The 17,669-nt window shown below is 49.4% G+C and overlaps 1 protein-coding gene across 5 annotated transcripts in view; it reads right to left on the bottom strand.

Moving 5' to 3' along the window:
- The window catches only part of LOC118216379 (ETS translocation variant 4-like), a 35,623-nt gene that overhangs the window by 3,680 nt on the left and 14,274 nt on the right, over positions 1–17,669 (bottom strand). For 4 of the 5 annotated variants that reach the window (XM_035397466.1, XM_035397469.1, XM_035397465.1 and 1 more), the window contains 5 exons: positions 8,114–8,240; positions 7,652–7,828; positions 6,189–6,517; positions 1,649–1,717; positions 563–610 (listed from right to left, as the gene is read on the bottom strand). In XM_035397466.1, the coding sequence (XP_035253357.1) occupies positions 563–610; positions 1,649–1,717; positions 6,189–6,517; positions 7,652–7,828; positions 8,114–8,240 (750 nt within the window). The remainder of the gene's footprint in view (positions 1–562; positions 611–1,648; positions 1,718–6,188; positions 6,518–7,651; positions 7,829–8,113; positions 8,241–17,669) is intronic. The other variant, XM_035397467.1, reaches the window with a different exon arrangement.

Here is a 17,669-nt window from a genome sequence, read left to right as displayed (position 1 = left end):
CAGTTTCCCATACTGGGGGACTTGTGTGCAAGCTTTCGAGTTCAGGGCTTGATCTTGCCCATTATTTTGTTAAGAAATGTATCAAACTGAATTGAAAGATCTGTGAAAATGCTTTTGAATTGAAATGAAACCCAGTTAAGGTGTTTGGTTGGTCATACTAAGCTGCACACAGTGAGTAGATGACCCTTTACAGGGGTGTTTGATAAATTCTTGGTATATTCAACCACTTTAGAGCCATTCCAGGTGCATTAGGGGAATAAATCCTGAACGGTAATGTATTGACCTTCAGAAGGTTCCATCAATCACCAGGCTGACTGATCGATGGTACCCAGCAATATCACCGCACTTGATTGGATGACAAGAACTAGGACCATTACCAGACCATTTGTCTTGTCACACCATTGGGCCCAAACCTATCAAATCACACATTAAATGATGCTGCCATATCCCTTTTAGAGTGGAATGCATTCTGTAGAAATAATGTTGTATGAAAGGCTGACTTTGGCAAAATGTTGAGTAAGTGGAATATTTCTCAGGGGTTAGACATGGTTTTCAAGTTCACCTTCAAATTTCTCTGGAACAACGCGGGAGTCATTCTCAAAAGGATATCCTGAAAAACAGAATGTGATTTGGTGAAAAAAAAAAACAGTGCTGGATGCGTTAAAATCAGTTCCACCTTTCAACAAAGAAAGCCTAATAGCAGAATGGCTCTCCACAAGGAAGTGTGTTGCAAACCTGTGGTTTGTATTACAGATGTAGTGACTGAATGACTTGTTAATAGATAAAGTGGATGTGACCATTGTTCTTTGAGGTTTCTAACGCTGAAGTTTATTTAGAGAAAGGGAAGTGGTGTTCTGGTGCTCCTCAACTTTGACACGTAGCCCCCGAGAGCTGTAGGCTTTGGGCCTGCATGAAAAGGCTGCTCTCTGAGCTTGTTATTTCCACCGTCTGAGCAGAGCTGCCCTTTCTGGGAGCCAGGAGAGCCCGGCGCCCAGAGAAGGGGGCCTGAGGGACTGTGTCCTCCCGTCCTTCCAGGAAAAACATTCCCCCTTCCCCAGCAGTACCGTTCAGCCCGGAACGCTGACAGCCTGGGGAGACGTAGTCTCTGCCAATGGAAACACGGACACTCCGGGCTGGTCATTGGCCGATTGGCCCGCGAGGCTGGAGCCGTTCCAGGCATTCTGGCCACAATTTGACACGGTTCTCGGCCTGCCTCCATTGACCCATCCACCGGGAGCTACCAGTGTTGCCAAAGGGGGGGGGGGGGGGGGGTTACTTATCAAAGGTGGTCAATCTCTCCAGCACGACTGCTCTGTTTGAGTGTGCTCTACCCAGATGGACAGAGATCAAGGCATTAAGACCATTCCGTATTCTCCCTTTGAAACACCACCTATAAAACCTGGCCCTTTCGCCATTTAAGATCTGCAACTCCTACAGTGTAATGTGTCAGCTGAGACTTATTTTTATAACTGAATACTGACACTGGATGTCAACCATGCATAACATAGATTTCCATCTGTACCTGTGATGAAAACAGTAGGCTTTTTAACTAGATATCTCATTGGATGTCATTGGCCTTTCTGCAAAAAGGTTTTAGATATTCTCTAGATATTAATGTGCTGCAGAAACCAGGAAGCCTGGAGCTCACCTTCGTTGTTGCGCCGGGGGTTGGGGTAGCCTTCGTTGTGGAGGTACATGGAAGGGCAGCCAGGCACATCTGCCAAAAGCAACACAATAACAGGATTCAGCCCTTAGTTCCAGCTGATACAGACCACAGCACACTGAAGGGGGTGGATTGCACAGCAACATTAATAACACTGCACAAGCCCTCACTTACTACAACATTAACATGAATGTACGGTATGTTCAGCTATGTTCAGTTACCATTCAAAGTTTACATTTCTTGATTTATATAGCCCGTTGTTGGCATTAGTATATATTTTGACGGTTACTTCACTAATATAGCACTGTATGAGTTTAATGTCTGCAATGTTGTTTTTTTTTGTATGTCTAGGCTGTTCTTGTTCTTTTTTGGTACAGCCTAAATTTTACATATGGCACACACAAACGCACACACAATGCAACAGTGCGCGATACAATCAGCAGAAAGCCCGGCACAGTGTGAGAGAAGTAAACAGCGCAGTTTCAGAGGGGGTAAAGGTTCAGTTATGTTGTCCCTTTCTCATAGTGACTCATGCGTGGAGAATGCAGCGATCTGGCTGCGATTAGCCGCAATTGAGGAAATCTGACACCAGCGGGCCCGTCTGTTACTCTGTTGCGCCAGAGAAGAAACGTGCGCAATTATAGAAGATGATAACACTGCCGTGTTTGCCCATCGTCGCCCCGGAGAAAAGAGGATCGTTCCCTGGCCAAACTTTTGATGGATTCTGGCTTGTCGCTGCGCACGTGAATTTTGCTAAATAGCTCTGGAAAAACATGTCCGTTATCAGAGTCTGACTGTCAGGCGACTGAAGAAGGGAGGCCACACCTCCACTCTCTCTGCCCCCGTCCCTCCGGACGGCGGAGAGGCAGAAAAATCAAGGAGGCAATAACTCAGGCGGGACCCATCGCTCCAAATCAAACAGGCCTGCCAGCCGGCTGATAAGGCAGACACACAAGCGGGCCGCGCCTCTGATAACAGGGTTTATCCGGAAATCAAACATCCTTCTCCCTCCGTCGTTTCTCTCCCTCGCCCGCCCCTTCCCGTAAAAGCACACGACGGGGGGAAACCAGGGAGGAATCAAACCGCCGTCAGACAGCGACCGCGCGGCTCTTTCCTCCGGCTTTGAGGAAAAACAGCGGTTCTGTTTCAGCGACCGAGTGGCCTCTCTGAGTGACTGAGGGGCCTGGCTGTGTGACTGAGGGGCCTGGCTGTGTGACTGAGGGGCCTCTCTGTGTGACTGAGGGGCCTGGCTGTGTGACTGAGGGGCCTGGCTGTGTGACTGAGGGGCCTGGCTGTGTGACTGAGGGGCCTGGCTGTGTGACTGAGGGGCCTCTCTGTGTGACTGAGGGGCCTGGCTGTGTGACTGAGGGGCCTGGCTGTGTGACTGAGGGGCCTGGCTGTGTGACTGAGGGGCCTGGCTGTGTGACTGAGGAGCCTGGCTGTGTGACTGAGGGGCCTCTCTGTGTGACTGAGGGGCCTGGCTGTGTGACTGAGGGGCCTCTCTGTGTGACTGAGGGGCCTCTCTGAGTGAGGGGCCTGGCTGTGTGACTGAGGGACCTCTCTGTGTGACTGAGGGGCCTCTCTGAGTGAGGGGCCTGGCTGTGTGACTGAGGGACCTCTCTGTGTGACTGAGGGGCCTGGCTGTGTGACTGAGGGGCCTCTCTGTGTGACTGAGGGGCCACGCTGTGTGACTGAGGGGCCTCTCTGAGTGAGGGGCCTGGCTGTGTGACTGAGGGGCCTCTCTGTGTGACTGAGGGGCCACGCTGTGTGACTGAGGGGCCTGGCTGTGTGACTGAGGGGCCTGGCTGTGTGACTGAGGGGCCTCTCTGTGTGACTGAGGGGCCTGGCTGTGTGACTGAGGGGCCTGACTGTGTGTCTGAGGGGCCTGGCTGTGCGACTGAGGGGCCACGCTGTGTGACTGAGGGGCCTGGCTGTGTGACTGAGGGGCCTGGCTGTGTGACTGAGGGGCCTGGCTGTGTGACTGAGGGGCCCCGCTGTGTGACTGAGGGGCCTGGCTGTGTGACTGAGGGGCCTCTCTGTGTGACTGAGGGGCCTCTCTGAGTGAGGGGCCTGGCTGTGTGACTGAGGGGCCTGGCTGTGTGACTGAGGGGCCTGGCTGTGTGACTGAGGGGCCTCTCTGTGTGACTGAGGGGCCTCTCTGTGTGACTGAGGGACCTGGCTCTGTGACTGAGGGGCCTGGCTGTGTGACTGAGGGGCCTGGCTGTGTGACTGAGGGGCCTCTCTGTGTGACTGAGGGGCCACGCTGTGTGACTGAGGGGCCTGGCTGTGTGACTGAGGGGCCTGGCTGTGTGACTGAGGGGCCTGGCTGTGTGACTGAGGGGCCTGGCTGTGTGACTGAGGGGCCTGGCTGTGTGACTGAGGGCCTCTCTGTGTGACTGAGAGGCCTCTCTGTGTGACTGAGGGGCCTGGCTGTGTGACTGAGGGGCCTGGCTGTGTGACTGAGGGGCCTGGCTGTGTGACTGAGGGGCCTGGCTGTGTGACTGAGGGGGCCTCTCTGTGTGACTGAGGGGCCTGGCTGTGTGACTGAGGGGCCTGGCTGTGTGACTGAGGGGCCTGGCTGTGTGACTGAGGGGCCTGGCTGTGTGACTGAGGGGCCTCTCTGTGTGACTGAGGGGCCTCTCTGTGTGACTGAGGGGCCTCTCTGTGTGACTGAGGGGCCTCTCTGTGTGACTGAGGGGCCTGGCTGTGTGACTGAGGGGCCTGGCTGTGTGACTGAGGGGCCTCTCTGTGTGACTGAGGGGCCTCTCTGTGTGACTGAGGGGCCTCTCTGTGTGACTGAGGGGCCTCTCTGTGTGACTGAGGGGCCTGGCTGTGTGACTGAGGGGCCTGGCTGTGTGACTGAGGGGCCTGGCTGTGTGACTGAGGGGCCTGGCTGTGTGACTGAGGGGCCTCTCTGTGTGACTGAGGGGCCTCTCTGTGTGACTGAGGGGCCTCTCTGTGTGACTGAGGGGCCTGGCTGTGTGACTGAGGGGCCTGGCTGTGTGACTGAGGGGCCTGGCTGTGTGACTGAGGGGCCTGGCTGTGTGACTGAGGGGCCTGGCTGTGTGACTGAGGGGCCTCTCTGTGTGACTGAGGGGCCTGGCTGTGTGACTGAGGGGCCTGGCTGTGTGACTGAGGGGCCTGGCTGTGTGACTGAGGGGCCTCTCTGTGTGACTGAGGGGCCTGGCTGTGTGACTGAGGGGCCTGGCTGTGTGACTGAGGGGGCTGGCTGTGTGACTGAGGGGCCTCTCTGTGTGACTGAGGGGCCTCTCTGTGTGACTGAGGGGCCTGGCTGTGTGACTGAGGGGCCTGGCTGTGTGACTGAGGGGCCTGGCTGTGTGACTGAGGGGCCTGGCTGTGTGACTGAGGGGCCTCTCTGTGTGACTGAGGGGCCTGGCTGTGTGACTGAGGGGCCTGGCTGTGTGACTGAGGGGCCTGGCTGTGTGACTGAGGGGCCTGGCTGTGTGACTGAGGGGCCTGGCTGTGTGACTGAGGGGCCTCTCTGTGCGACTGAGGGGCCTGGCTGTGTGACTGAGGGGCCTGGCTGTGCGATGCCCGCGGTACAAGTGAGATCGAGACCGTTGCTCATCCGGTGCGGTGTAAGCAGGGGATGGGGAATATCTGCAACCCTTGGCTGTTGTTCCAGGCTATGCCAAGGGGAACCGTTTCAGCTGCAGGGTAGCACTGGGAGTTTTGGTGCTCTGGTGCTTTGCCCTTTCCCTGCTGTTGTAATCGCTCTCCAGCCGAACACTCCCACCCCCCCAACCCCACACCCCCCCACAACCCTAACCACCCCCCCCCCCCTTCCCCGCCCCGCCTGCCAGCGTTGCCGTGCAGCGGTAAGACTGCAGCTCGGGTTACCGTGGTCACGCTCGTTTTTCCATTATGATTTCATCGGTTAGCAGGAGAGGAAGCTGCCGCTGCAACCCGACACCCGGGGGAGCTGAGCGCTCCAGCCGCTTCCAGCGCCTTCCATTTTCTCAATGAAATCCCCCGCTCATCTTTTAGAGCGCGGGCGGACGCGCAGGCAAGCGGCCGGGGACGCCAAGTCAAAAAGGCACGATTGAGATGTCGGAGGCGGGTTGGGAGTTTGAAAGAGAGAGAGAGAGAGAGAGGGGGAGAGGGAGGGGAGGGCCAGAAAGAGAGAGGAGGGTGGAGGCACAAAAAGGTCACAGATTTGAAGTCTCGCTGGGGCTCTGCTCCCTGAAAAGGCGCTGCCTCGAACACCGAACGCAGGCCAAGTTTGAGCTTCACAAACTCCGGCTCAACCAGAGCTTGAGAGGAAACGCCGCAGCCCTTCCGTTTTCGTCTCCTCCGCGTCATCAGGCCCGGAGGTCTTCAGTAGATTAAATAATCAGTCTAATCATCCATTGTCGCTTAATGTTATTTGTGCTGTGTACTGTGGAAAGAGTGCTTTGAAATGAGGTGTTCTTTAAAGTAATCTGTGATGAACGGATGTGTGATGTAGTGACTTGGGGTAGTTGTTGTTCCAGGCAGGCCTGTGCTGATCCGTGCCGGGTCTTACCGGGCTCGTAGGTGTAGTCGGTGGGCTCCTGCTTGACCATCATGTGGGCTGGGGGGTACCGGTGAGGAGGGACCCCAGACATGTGGCCTGCCCGGTTGTACAGGGGGTCCACGTACTCCTGCTTGAAGTTATGCTGCAGGTAGGGCAGGCAGGGGTCTGAATGCTGCCGCTGGTACCCTGCTCCCCCTCCTCTTCCCCCTCCTCCCCCTCCTCCTCCTCCTCCTCCTCCTCCTCCTCCCCCCGGGGGGGCCGGGTGGGGGTGCTGCACCGCCTGGCCCTGAGGGGGGTACGAGTGGCACATCTCCGTCGAGGGCTGGGGGTACCTGGAGCTGGGGAGGGGCGGAGAAAGCGGAGCATATGGAAACTGTAAATCCCCATCCTGTTACTGCTCCATAAGCCTGACCGCAGATTTTAACCACAGATTCTCTATAGCAACCAGATGTTTAGCTCTTGCATTCCATCTGTCCACACAACTTCCTTACTGCGGGAGGCTCAGGCAGGTAACATGAGTTTCCGCAGCTATAAGCTCCTAAGAACCAGCAATTCATTCTTGTCCCCTATGAGTCTCTGGTTTCATTCACATTTCAAGGGACATTCAATAAAAAACAAGTAATATTTTTGAAAACATTTTTGAAATCTTATGTAAAAAAATCTTTTTAACACTTTTCAACTTTTTCTGCCAGGTCTCAGGAGGATACTACCGGTTCCTTAATTCTCACAGAGGTGAAACAGAGAGCACCCGTTGCTACCAATATTATTCCTCGGCACACCCATTCATTAATAGTCATACGATGTATGAAATTGGAATGTTGCAGCTGACAGTCTAGTTTGTGAATAGAATCTGTTTCACCTCTATGCAATGTGGTGGGAAACTATTCCCGCCCACGCGGTGTGACCGAAATGTCACTTATGCAGCAGAAAGGCTTCTGTGGGCCCTGAGATGGAAAATCCCACAGACTGGATAGTGTGGTGAAAGAGCAAATATTCACTTCACAGTGAGAAAATGGAAATGGAACTACTGGCCAGTCTTTTGAAATCCATGGTAGGGAACTGGCAATGTTTTTGCTTCAGATTGCAATAGGAAAGGCTAATCAGTTTTTTCAGATAATGGCAGGAGCACATTGTGGTGCAGTTTACAGGATCTGGAGCACAGTGCTGTTGTCTATGTGTGTATCTGTGTGTCTATGTTCCTGTGTGTGCATGTGTGCTTGTGCATACGTGCGTGTGTGTGTGTGTGTGCATGTGTACCTGTGTGTAAGCGTGTATGTGTGCGTGTGCATGTGTGTACGCATGTGTGCCTGTGTGTGTGTGTGTGTGAGTGTGCATGTGTACCTGTGTGTAAGCGTGTATGTGTGCGTGTGCATGTGTGTACGCATGTGTGCCTGTGTGTGTGTGTGTGTGTACGCGTGTGTGCCTGTGTGTGTGTGTGTGTGTGTGTGAGCGTGCGTGCATAGTGTGTGTACCTGTGGTCCATGGGGTATCCGTGGCTGGGGAGTGGCTGGGATGCAGGAGGGGGGTTCATGTAGCCTGAGTCAGGCGGGGTGATCAGGGGGGGTTTGGGGGGGTAGTGCTGCATGGGAGACATGGGGGTCCGGGGGCTGGAGGTCTTGGGTCCTGCTGCTCTCTTCTGCTCATAGGCACTGTAGGTGGGACAGGAGATCAGAGAACATTTCCAAAAATCCGCTTCTTACCATATAACTGCTGCCCAATCTCCACTGGTAGATGACAATCAAACTCCAGAGTTTTGGGTTACAGCGTTCTTTCTGACATATTGTCAAAATCATATACAATGGATTTAAACACCTGAAATTACTATAACTATATCTTTGTCAGTTGCTGCTGGCAGGAGACCCCATTAAGTGGCTTCACAGCTGGAGGCCGGTGTTTGATTTGATTGGCAGGCCACGGTTGTCAGGTTCTCTCACCTGGCGTAAAGGCACTGCTCCCCATTCGGGTAGGTGAAGGTCTGCTTGTGGCTGCAGGACTGGCTGGGGTTGGAGCCAGGGCTCTGGGGCTCCTGCTTGATCTTCACCGGGGGGCTGTGGAACGCTACTGCCGGTGGGGGAGTGGGAGGGGGAGAGGGAGGCAGGAAGAATGTGTTTTAGGCTCCGGTATTTCAACAAATCCCCCTCCCCCCCCCCCCACAAGTATCAACAGCATCTGGCTGCATATGAAGTACAGCTATACTGGACAGACCCAGGAAATACAGAATTGCAGTAAAACGCTAAACTGACAGGTATAAAATGGTGAGGGAGCCCCTCCATTCACAGAGCATGTTGGTAACAACTAATAGAACAACTTCATTGGTGATTTGTGGATATCTCATGGTGCATAATCCCCACAAGGATCCTAGAAGAATACCTAGAAAGTATCCACCAATCCCAGTTATCATTGTTCTGTTGGTTGTCACAGACCATACTCTGTAAGATACTCCTCTGTATTTTCTCCCAGTAGAGTCAGGACTGTCTTATCACTATTTTATTGTCTTTATTACATCTTTATTTACTACTTGATTTACTTTATGTACTTATCCCTTGATAGACCCAGTTTGACACATTTTGTTTAGCTGTAAAAAGGCCCAAAAGCTTAGAAACAATGAGCAACACATTTTTTTCTGCAGTTTTTTTTTTTTTTTTTTTTTTTTTTAATTTTAATGGAGGCTTCCACAGAAAGCTGGGCAGAGGATGTTTTCATGTGTCTGCTGGTGTAAACATGAGCAGCTGCTCTTTTACAGCTGTGCAGACCTGTGTTTACGCGTCAGCCAGAGTGGGAGGTGGGGCCTGAACGGGAAGGGAGGGGAGGGGGGTAGTCGAAATATGACCCCGGATAATTACGCCCTTAATTCGCCCCAAAAAGAAGACCAGCTGAGGGGAAAGGCCAGGGGCGAGGCCTCTGCGTTTTACAGGCTTGTTTTTCATTGGTCATTCGTTTTTTGTTGGTCCCTTTTGCTCCCGTCAAAGGCGTGGTGCGGCCAAGAGGAAGTGCTGTCTTTGGAGTCGGATTAGAGGAACCGAAAAAATTTTAACAAGAATTTGCATGAGGGATGAAGGTTTGAGTATCATCCCCTCCCTCTTCACGTGAAGAACGCCTGTGGAGGGATTTGAAATCAAATACCTGTGTGTGCGTGCGTGCGTGTGTGTGTTTGGTAATATCACTAGGAAATGGCAGTGTACAGTTTTGCTGCATGAATGACTATTTTCTCTCTTCATGCGGCTAAACAGTCAGTCGAACGGGGCTCAGCAACAGAGAGGCGGAGTCGTCATTGTCTTTGAAGTCCTTGCGAGGACTATCAGGTAGCCGCTGTTATAGATCGCGATTCCGCAGCCCAGCCCGAGTTCTGAGGACACGCAAGATCGAGTCTTCTCATAACAAAGATCGGAATACACTGGATAGCTTTACCGGGAGAGGAGGGCGCGGAGCCAGACACAGGATCGCACAGACGGATAAAGAGCCAAGGACAAAGGGGGAAAATGAGAAATGTGTGAATGAGCGTGCGGTCCTGGGCCTTGTCCTCTTCGGCCCCTCTCACAAGCCCAGCTCCGAATGTTCGCGGCCTGTACCGCTGGTCCGCGTTTGTCTTCAATTAGCCGTTTTCCTCTCGCTTAACGAGTCCTTGGCCAGCGGCCTAATGAATCAAGTAGAAGTATCAATGGCGGGCAGCGTTAAAGCCCTTAATTACATTACTCACGGCCTCGTGACTGAGAATGGAGGCGCGTTTAAATGGAATCTGAGTGAGAGAGGGCTGAGCAGGCTCAGAATAGATATGAAGGAAGGAAAGAATTCAAATCTGACAAAAGCCCTCCACGATAATGATCAAATAATTACAAGATGAACAATCCTGAACAAGGAATCCATGCACATTGGAGCCAAACTGGAAAATAATTTTACTGCATTATTTGCTTCCATTGTTTTCATGTGCCTGTCATGTAAACTGTAAAATATAGAACTGTAACTGTAAAGGGAAAAACCTCATCAGGGTTTGAATCTGTCTTACTCATTTTGGGCTAAAATGTCAGTGTGTTTTACAATAAGATCACTAGCTGTCTTCCAGACTCATCTTTCATGTGTGTTTTTTTTTATTATTTAAATGAAGGGTTCATGAACCCTAGCACAGACCATAGCGGATCTTCACTGTTTGGATGTTCCAGGACAGATATTGTACACATTCAGTGCGCAATTTTACGTCACGGAACGTTCTGGTCAGCTAGGCAGCAGATTCGGCAGCAGGATAATTTTTTTTCTATTTTCCCCTCACAGGAACAGAATTTTTCTTAACTTTCTGGGTGGGAAAATGCATGTGTCTTGAAATGCTGTCTTTTGTTTTACGGTCATCAACAGAGCCAGCAGCAATTATTCAAATAAATTGAAAGCATTTAAATGAAAATGGTAAAAAATATTTTAATGCCTAGCTATTTTTGTTTATTGTTTTTGTCTACTATCTGTTTTTTAATATTGTTTTACACATACATATGAGCAACAGGAAGTGTTTTTTTATAAACAGATGCTACCCTTTCATTTCATTTTAGTGGCTTCACAGCGTAAATTGACAAGTTTGACGGAGATCTTTGGGGGGGGGGGGAGGATCCCAACGACAATGAGCTGAAAGGGGCCTTTTTTTGCTGTGTAAATAGAGGAGCTAAGTAGGTGGGGGGGGGCGGGTGAGAGGTGATGGTCACGGCTGAGCGGTTTAGGAAACGAAGGCGCCATTGTGGTTCTCTCTCCGCGCGCCTGACCGACACCTCGCCACAAACCACCCCCCACGCCCCCACCAGCAGCCCTCATTGTCCACGCTGAAACAAAGCACGCCCCTGGACCCACGTCAACACGGGCCTTTCACATTCAGAAGCTCTGATTCTCCCTCTGCCAGCCGCACTCAAACACAGACGCACAAAGCCCCCACCTACGTCAACACCCGCGCGGGGGATCGAGGGACAGAGGGGATGACCACCGGGAAAAAACACCGTTCCTTCAGGGGAAGTTCGTATGGGCCGGGAAAGGAAGAAAGCTCACAGTCTGATTACAGAAGAGATTCAGTAAAAGCCAAATTGTCTCTCGTTACTCATAAGCGAGATGAGGGAAAAACTAAAGGAGCGATACTCAAAATGAATTTCTTTAAAAAAATTTAAAAAAAACTTTGACAGAAGCACAAGATTTAAGTGACATTAAACTTCTGATGAAAAACACTGAGGAGCTCAAGCCTCTCCTCTGTGGGAAGTGTGTTGCAAAGATAGGGGTGCTGTGACATCACAGCTTCTCTTCATGTATCCTGATGATTGATGTGGATGAAGTGGTGAACGGGGGTAAATGAACAGCAGGCAGGATTGATCTGTAATCAGGTCTCCTGTTTGCCTGCTCGTTGAAGGCTGTTTGGGTGCAGTTTGACCTGCTGGAAGATTCCTCCTGTCCAATTACCATCTGGTCCTGATGTCACTTATCAGCTGTGTGTGTGTGTGTGTGTGTGCACATGGGTATGCGTGTGTGTGTGTACTCCCTTTGTGTGGTACAGCCCGGTGAGGAACACATTTCACTAAGTTGCAGCATTTTGAGTCCAAATGAGATAAGCTACCAGTTTAGCTCTACACTGATAGGGGTGCTGACTTTTCCCATCAAGTACAAAACTGTATTACGGGGCCATTGATTTAATCCAGCCGAGGAGGGCTGTATTTCAGAGAATGGCAGCTCCCGATGAGAATGATATTGCAGATCTTTTTAAAAAATTAAATTATCAGCTTTACATAATTAAAAAAAAAATGTATCAATATGTTCCCACATCTAAAATGTTGCTTGCCTTTGATTTCTCTGGAAATTTGTCTGGCAGTGTGTGTGCAAAAGGGTGTGTGTATAGTGCAATGTGAAAATAAGTACAGCAGGCAGGCGCAGTATAACTGAGAAATTGATATCCGGTGTACCTTTGACCTACTGATAACTGTACTGATACGTCAATGGAGATGAAATCCACGTCAACGGAACTGCTTTGGACGTATATGTTGAAACGGAGGATACTGGTTACTGGGATACTACCCAACACTCATCCCCAGGATGCAGATTCTGATTTGTTAGTTATTTCATTCTGAGTGAGGGAATATCTCCATTGATTCATGTGATGGACAGAAGGGATTCTCAAAAGATACCTTGTATAAACAGTACTGTCATTCCTGCTTGAAGTTGGTTATCTTCGTTTCTCAGTGTTGATTTAGAACTGCATTAAGGGTGCCAAACCCACTTTCCCGTTTGTCATCTGCTCAAAACACAGCTAACATCTCTTAAAAGAGGGATCTGAGCTAGCCTTGTATAAAAGTGAGGAGATTTGGGACGTTGTTTTTTTTTTTTTTCTCGGTTGACGTAATAATCCCATAATTTTCCTATTACATCTGGGATGAGGAAACATGCAAGATGGATGTAATTTGGTTTTTAAAAAAGCCCCATTACAGGGAGGAATGATGCTAAAGGCAACCCAACACAAGGGTGGGAACTCCACTAATCACTAGCCGTAGGATGTTCCTACATAGATTTTCCACCTTATACCGCACATTCAGTTCAAGATGTTGACACGCCAACGTACATAATGGAAGATCGTACAAACGGTAATCTTGCTCATGCCTTGATTGGCTCCTCTCAGGCTATGATGAAAACGGAGCATTTCCTTGTGTGCGGCAGAGTCGTGGAGGAGCTATCGGGCAGGCTTCCACTCGGGTGTGTGCAGGAAGCGTGGAGGCACAGGTCAACCGAGACAACACAGCAAAGGTTTTGGATGCACGCAAGGCCCCCAGAGTTCCCCTTTCCTTTTCCGGGACCTTGTTACGCAATGGCGTCTGAGCACGAGGCGAGCGATGCTCTGTGCCTGTTCTCCTTTTCCAAGGCCTGGATTCAATCAACACTGGCCTTCGCTTTGGACTGGATCCAATCAACATTCTTTCTTCACTTTGGACTAGATTCAGTCAACATTAGGCCTTCACATTGGACTAGACTCAGTCAACATTAGGTCTGCACATTGGACTAGATTCAATCAACATTAGGCCTTCACATTGGACTAGATTCAGTCAACATTAGGCCTTCACTTTGGACTAGATTCAGTCAACATTAGGGCTTCACATTGGACTAGATTCAGTGATCATTAGGCCTGCACTTTTGCCTTGATCCAACCAACACTGGTCCTTCACTTTGGATTTGATTCAATCAACATTCATCCTTACTAGTTGAGAAATAAAAGCCCCCTTTGCCCAAGCTTAATGGCATTCAATCGCAACCTGCAGCTGTAGTATGGGCCCATTTCTGTGACATATGCATGACAAGCAGAAGAGCCGCTGGTAATAAATTTTCCGCAATATTGACTCCCAGCACCGAATCTCTCTGGGGCCCCAATTTAGCTTTCTCCTCTCAGTGTTTAATGCTTATATTGATCTCTCAGCTGCTGTAGAATTTATGTATTGAGCTACTGATACTGAACCTGTAGAACTGGCAGTGCAGACGAAAAGGAACGTTGTCTCCAGCGTAAGACAGTGTAGGTCTCCTGCAGTTCGATTAAAATGCGGAAATATTTCACCATTGTCTTTGTCCTAAATGAAGTCAGCAAGCCCACATGAAGTACTGGTATCTAATCGAAACCAGGACCTGAAACTGACTTTGTTTTTTTGTTTGTTTTTTTTTTTAAAGAACCAATCAGTTGCTAGTGGATGAGGAAATGCAATTTTTACTTGCAACATGTTTCTTTCCAGAAAGCTAAATTTAGCCTGCATATCACAATATGTACACGTCATTGCAAAAGGTCTGAGCGGTAAATGGTAACCGCTGTGTGCTTAAATATTAAGGTTGAGGGGAGGCTGTACGATGCAGTGCTTAGGGGCCTGACTTTTAACCTCTATACAAATCCCCCCCATGAGGCTGGGGTTCCATTTCCCGCTATGCCACTTCCTGTATTGTGGTCCCATCTCTGTCTGTAACCTTCTCCACTTTCCCCGTCTGTACAAAGTGTAAAATATGCAGGGAGGGAGGACTGCCTGCTCTAAAAAAGGTAATCTCTATGGGCCCTATATTAACAGTCAAAGTGCAATTTTCAAATGCAAGCTGTATGTCAAGGCACTGACAAATCAGGATGTGTTCAATTCAGTTTTGGTCATTTCGTAACACCAGGCAGAGCTGTAAAAGAGGCTGGTTTGATGGGAATAAATTAACTGTGGGTTTGGTTACACCATTGGCAATCAGACAGACCCATTTTCTTCCATATAAAAACAGTGCATTAGTGCACAGCCCAAGGGTATGGCTGCCGAATGCACTGTGAGAGCAGTGTACCCTCAGAACACTACCGTATTAGGTTTATTACGTAGCAGAAAGGATGACGAAAAGGACGATGAAGGGAATGAGCATCGTCCTTCAAAGAACAAATCATTGAATTGGAAGCTTCCTAGCATCGTCTGACTACTAGTAATAGCTACTAGTAACTAGGTTTTGTAGTATAGTAGTCTTTTTTCATATAAAACATTCATTATGTTGCCTGTTCTGTTTTATGTTTCTAATGGTTGTTCTAACACCTAGCATTGTGATAGGGCAAACATTAAATGCCAGATAAAGGAAAGGAACGTAGCATGTGTAGTTAAGCTGTTATAAATGGAATTTCTATATAGATTTTAAAAATATAATTAGACACTGAATTTAAAATAAATTGCACATAAATGATAATGTGTAATGTGTAATGCTATTATTTTTGATTATTTGTGTATATTACAGATGCACCAGTAAGTGTGGTTGGCAGATGTGCCCACAAAATGAGAAAAATACTAATCTTGCTGTAAGCAATATCACTGCCCACTCTGTCCTGTCCATATATTCAAGCCAACCATGTCGTCACAGACAAGGAAGCATCCGGGGTTGCACTTTAAAAAGACTGTTGGTATTTAAAGGTCTGAATGTTTATCTGTCATTGCCATCTACATCACTCTGTTTGTGATAATTCCACTACCATTCTCTAACTTCACTTTTTGTGTGTGTCTGCTTTTTACACATTACAGGACATCCAGGTGTAATTTAAACTGGAGAAAACAGAACCATCCTCACTGCGCCATTATCACTGTGTGGAAAAACCACTCTGAAACAGGAATTAATCATTGCCCATTTGGTGCCATGCCAGGGGGTCATAACTGTGCCACAGCCGCCTGCCAAGCCAGCAGATGCACTTTCACCATCGCCCAAGCAGACTAAGAGGTGACCTGGAAACAAGGTTTGTTGCCAGAAGGAAAAACAAGTTTCAGAACACCCAGCTTAGATAAGAGGTTGTAAAAAGGATTTGCACATTGTTGTTCAGCTTATTACAGAATGAGGGTGAGGGGAAGGACATCTTTGAGGGTATTTTTCTTCAGCGGTTGTTACAATCATGACCACATATGTACTTAGTGGATTTAGGCTGGAAATCCCGGCTGAGGGCCTTTCTGTGTGCTCTCCCTGCGTTCGCGTAGGTCTCCTTCAGGTACTCCGTTTTCTTCCCACAGACATGCAGATTAGGCTAACTGGAGAGTCTAAATTGCCCTCAGGTATCAATGTGTGAGTGAATGGTGTGTGGGCCCTGCGAGGGATTGGCGATCATGCTGGGATAGCCCCCCCACCCCAAACCTGCAAAAGAGTCACTTGGCCTAAAACTGAATCACACTGATTATTCTCCTTAGTCTCTCGCATAGTTTCAAGACCAGTGCTGGTCCCACGTTGGCTCCACACTCTCCCCCTTCCACGTCACATTCCACGTCAGCGCATAGCCCCGGTCTTCCAAGACATTTAACTGCCTTATTAACTTATCAACTGCAGATGTGAGTGGTTAGAAGCCTACGGGCCCACTGGCATTCGGCTCGGCAGACGCACAGCATTCTCCACGGTGGGCTGCGAGGGCCAGAGGTAGAAAGTCCAGGGGTCAGAAAGTATCATGTGTTCCTTCAGTCCATGAACTCAGCCAGTTCATAGCAATACCGACCCATGATCATAGTTATGATCATAGTGACAACGGGTCTTGCTCATAGCAATAGCAGGCCGTGCTCATAGCGATAACCGCCCATGATCATAGCGATAACAGGCTGTGCTCATAGCGATAACAGGCATTGCTCATAGCGATAACAGGCTGTGCTCATAGCGATAACAGGCTGTGCTCATAGCGATAACAGGCTGTGCTCATAGCGATAACGGGCCGCGATCATAGCGATTGCAGGCCGTGCTCATAGCGAAAGCGAGCCACGACCATTGGCTTGCCATCAGGCTCCCACTGCCCATCTGCTGCCTCTTGTTCTGCGTCACCCTCCAGGGGAAGAAAACTTTGTGGGAATATTTACAGCCAGACGTCCCTGGCTGGTTTGCATTAAGACCAGCCAGTCTCTTCCTCGTCCTCCCCCCCCCCCCCCCCCCCCACCCCCCCAAGGCTGTAATAAAGCGCACACGGCCACTCTTTCAGTACCCCGCTCAGAGGAACTGAAACCAGTGAATGGAGATTCCCCAATGCCCAGTGCGCCGCCTGAGCCAGCCCCTCACAACCAGCCCATTCATAAAAACAGCAGGGGAAAAAATAAATACTGCCGTCTGTGTGCAGAGCTGGGGGAAGTACAGAGCATGTGGAGAGAGAGAGAGAGAGAGAGAGGGAGGGAGGGAGGGAGGGAGGGAGGGAGGGGAAGGAGAGAAAAAGTAGTATGGTATTTGTTTATGTTTTCTTGATTTTATGTGATTATACAAGCATTAAAAATGACTGTGTAGTATATTGCACGAGTATTCGTGCAGTTGTGAGCTTGAACTTGGTTATGTGTGTCAGGTGAATGCACTGAGTGATGTTGACTTTTTGCTTGTGTTAGAGGACCTGTTGCCTAGCACCTGTGTTTTGTAAAGTTAAAAAAAACCAGGGATGCATATTTTTTACTGGGGGGAGTTGAGGGGCGCTGGGGGGGCTAGGGGGAACGAGCCAAAGGACCCAGCAGTGAACAGGAGAGGAACAACTTGACACAAAGGAAACACTAAGAAGAGGGGAAAGGGGGGCTTGGTGGTGCTTTCATTCAGAAAAGGATCACAGAATAGCACGGAGCAGCAGAGCTTCAAATAATGTTGCAGTTGTGGTCCAATCGGAATATAGCTCAAGCTCACACCGTTTCAGTCCTGCCTACAAAACTACAAAATGGAGGCTAAATTTATAAGAACATCCTCCATAATTGCTAAGTTTTCAACAATTTGTCCAAATAGTAAATTCTTGGATTAAACACATTAAAACAGTCAACTCACCACTCAGATAGTGGGGACAGTGCCCAAACAGTGTGAACAGAGGGGGTGGGAGTGGGGGGTGGGGGTGCTCCAGTGTTTTAGGAGTTTAAGATCAAACTCATTCATGGGGAAAGACAAATGGGGTGGGAATCTGAACTGACTCCGTTTAAGTGATTGGTTTTGTGGTGTTTGGCCAGGCTGAGAGACTGCACGCTGTGACCCTACTGGACCAGGGTTCAGCGTGTCTCTGTTAGAGAGGAAGAC

Source organism: Anguilla anguilla, chromosome 17, assembly GCF_013347855.1.
Source record: "Anguilla anguilla isolate fAngAng1 chromosome 17, fAngAng1.pri, whole genome shotgun sequence".
Taxonomy (NCBI): Eukaryota; Metazoa; Chordata; class Actinopteri; order Anguilliformes; family Anguillidae; genus Anguilla; species Anguilla anguilla.
The sequence above is the reverse complement of the archived record's forward strand: the minus strand, read 5'-3'. Positions and strand labels throughout refer to the sequence as shown.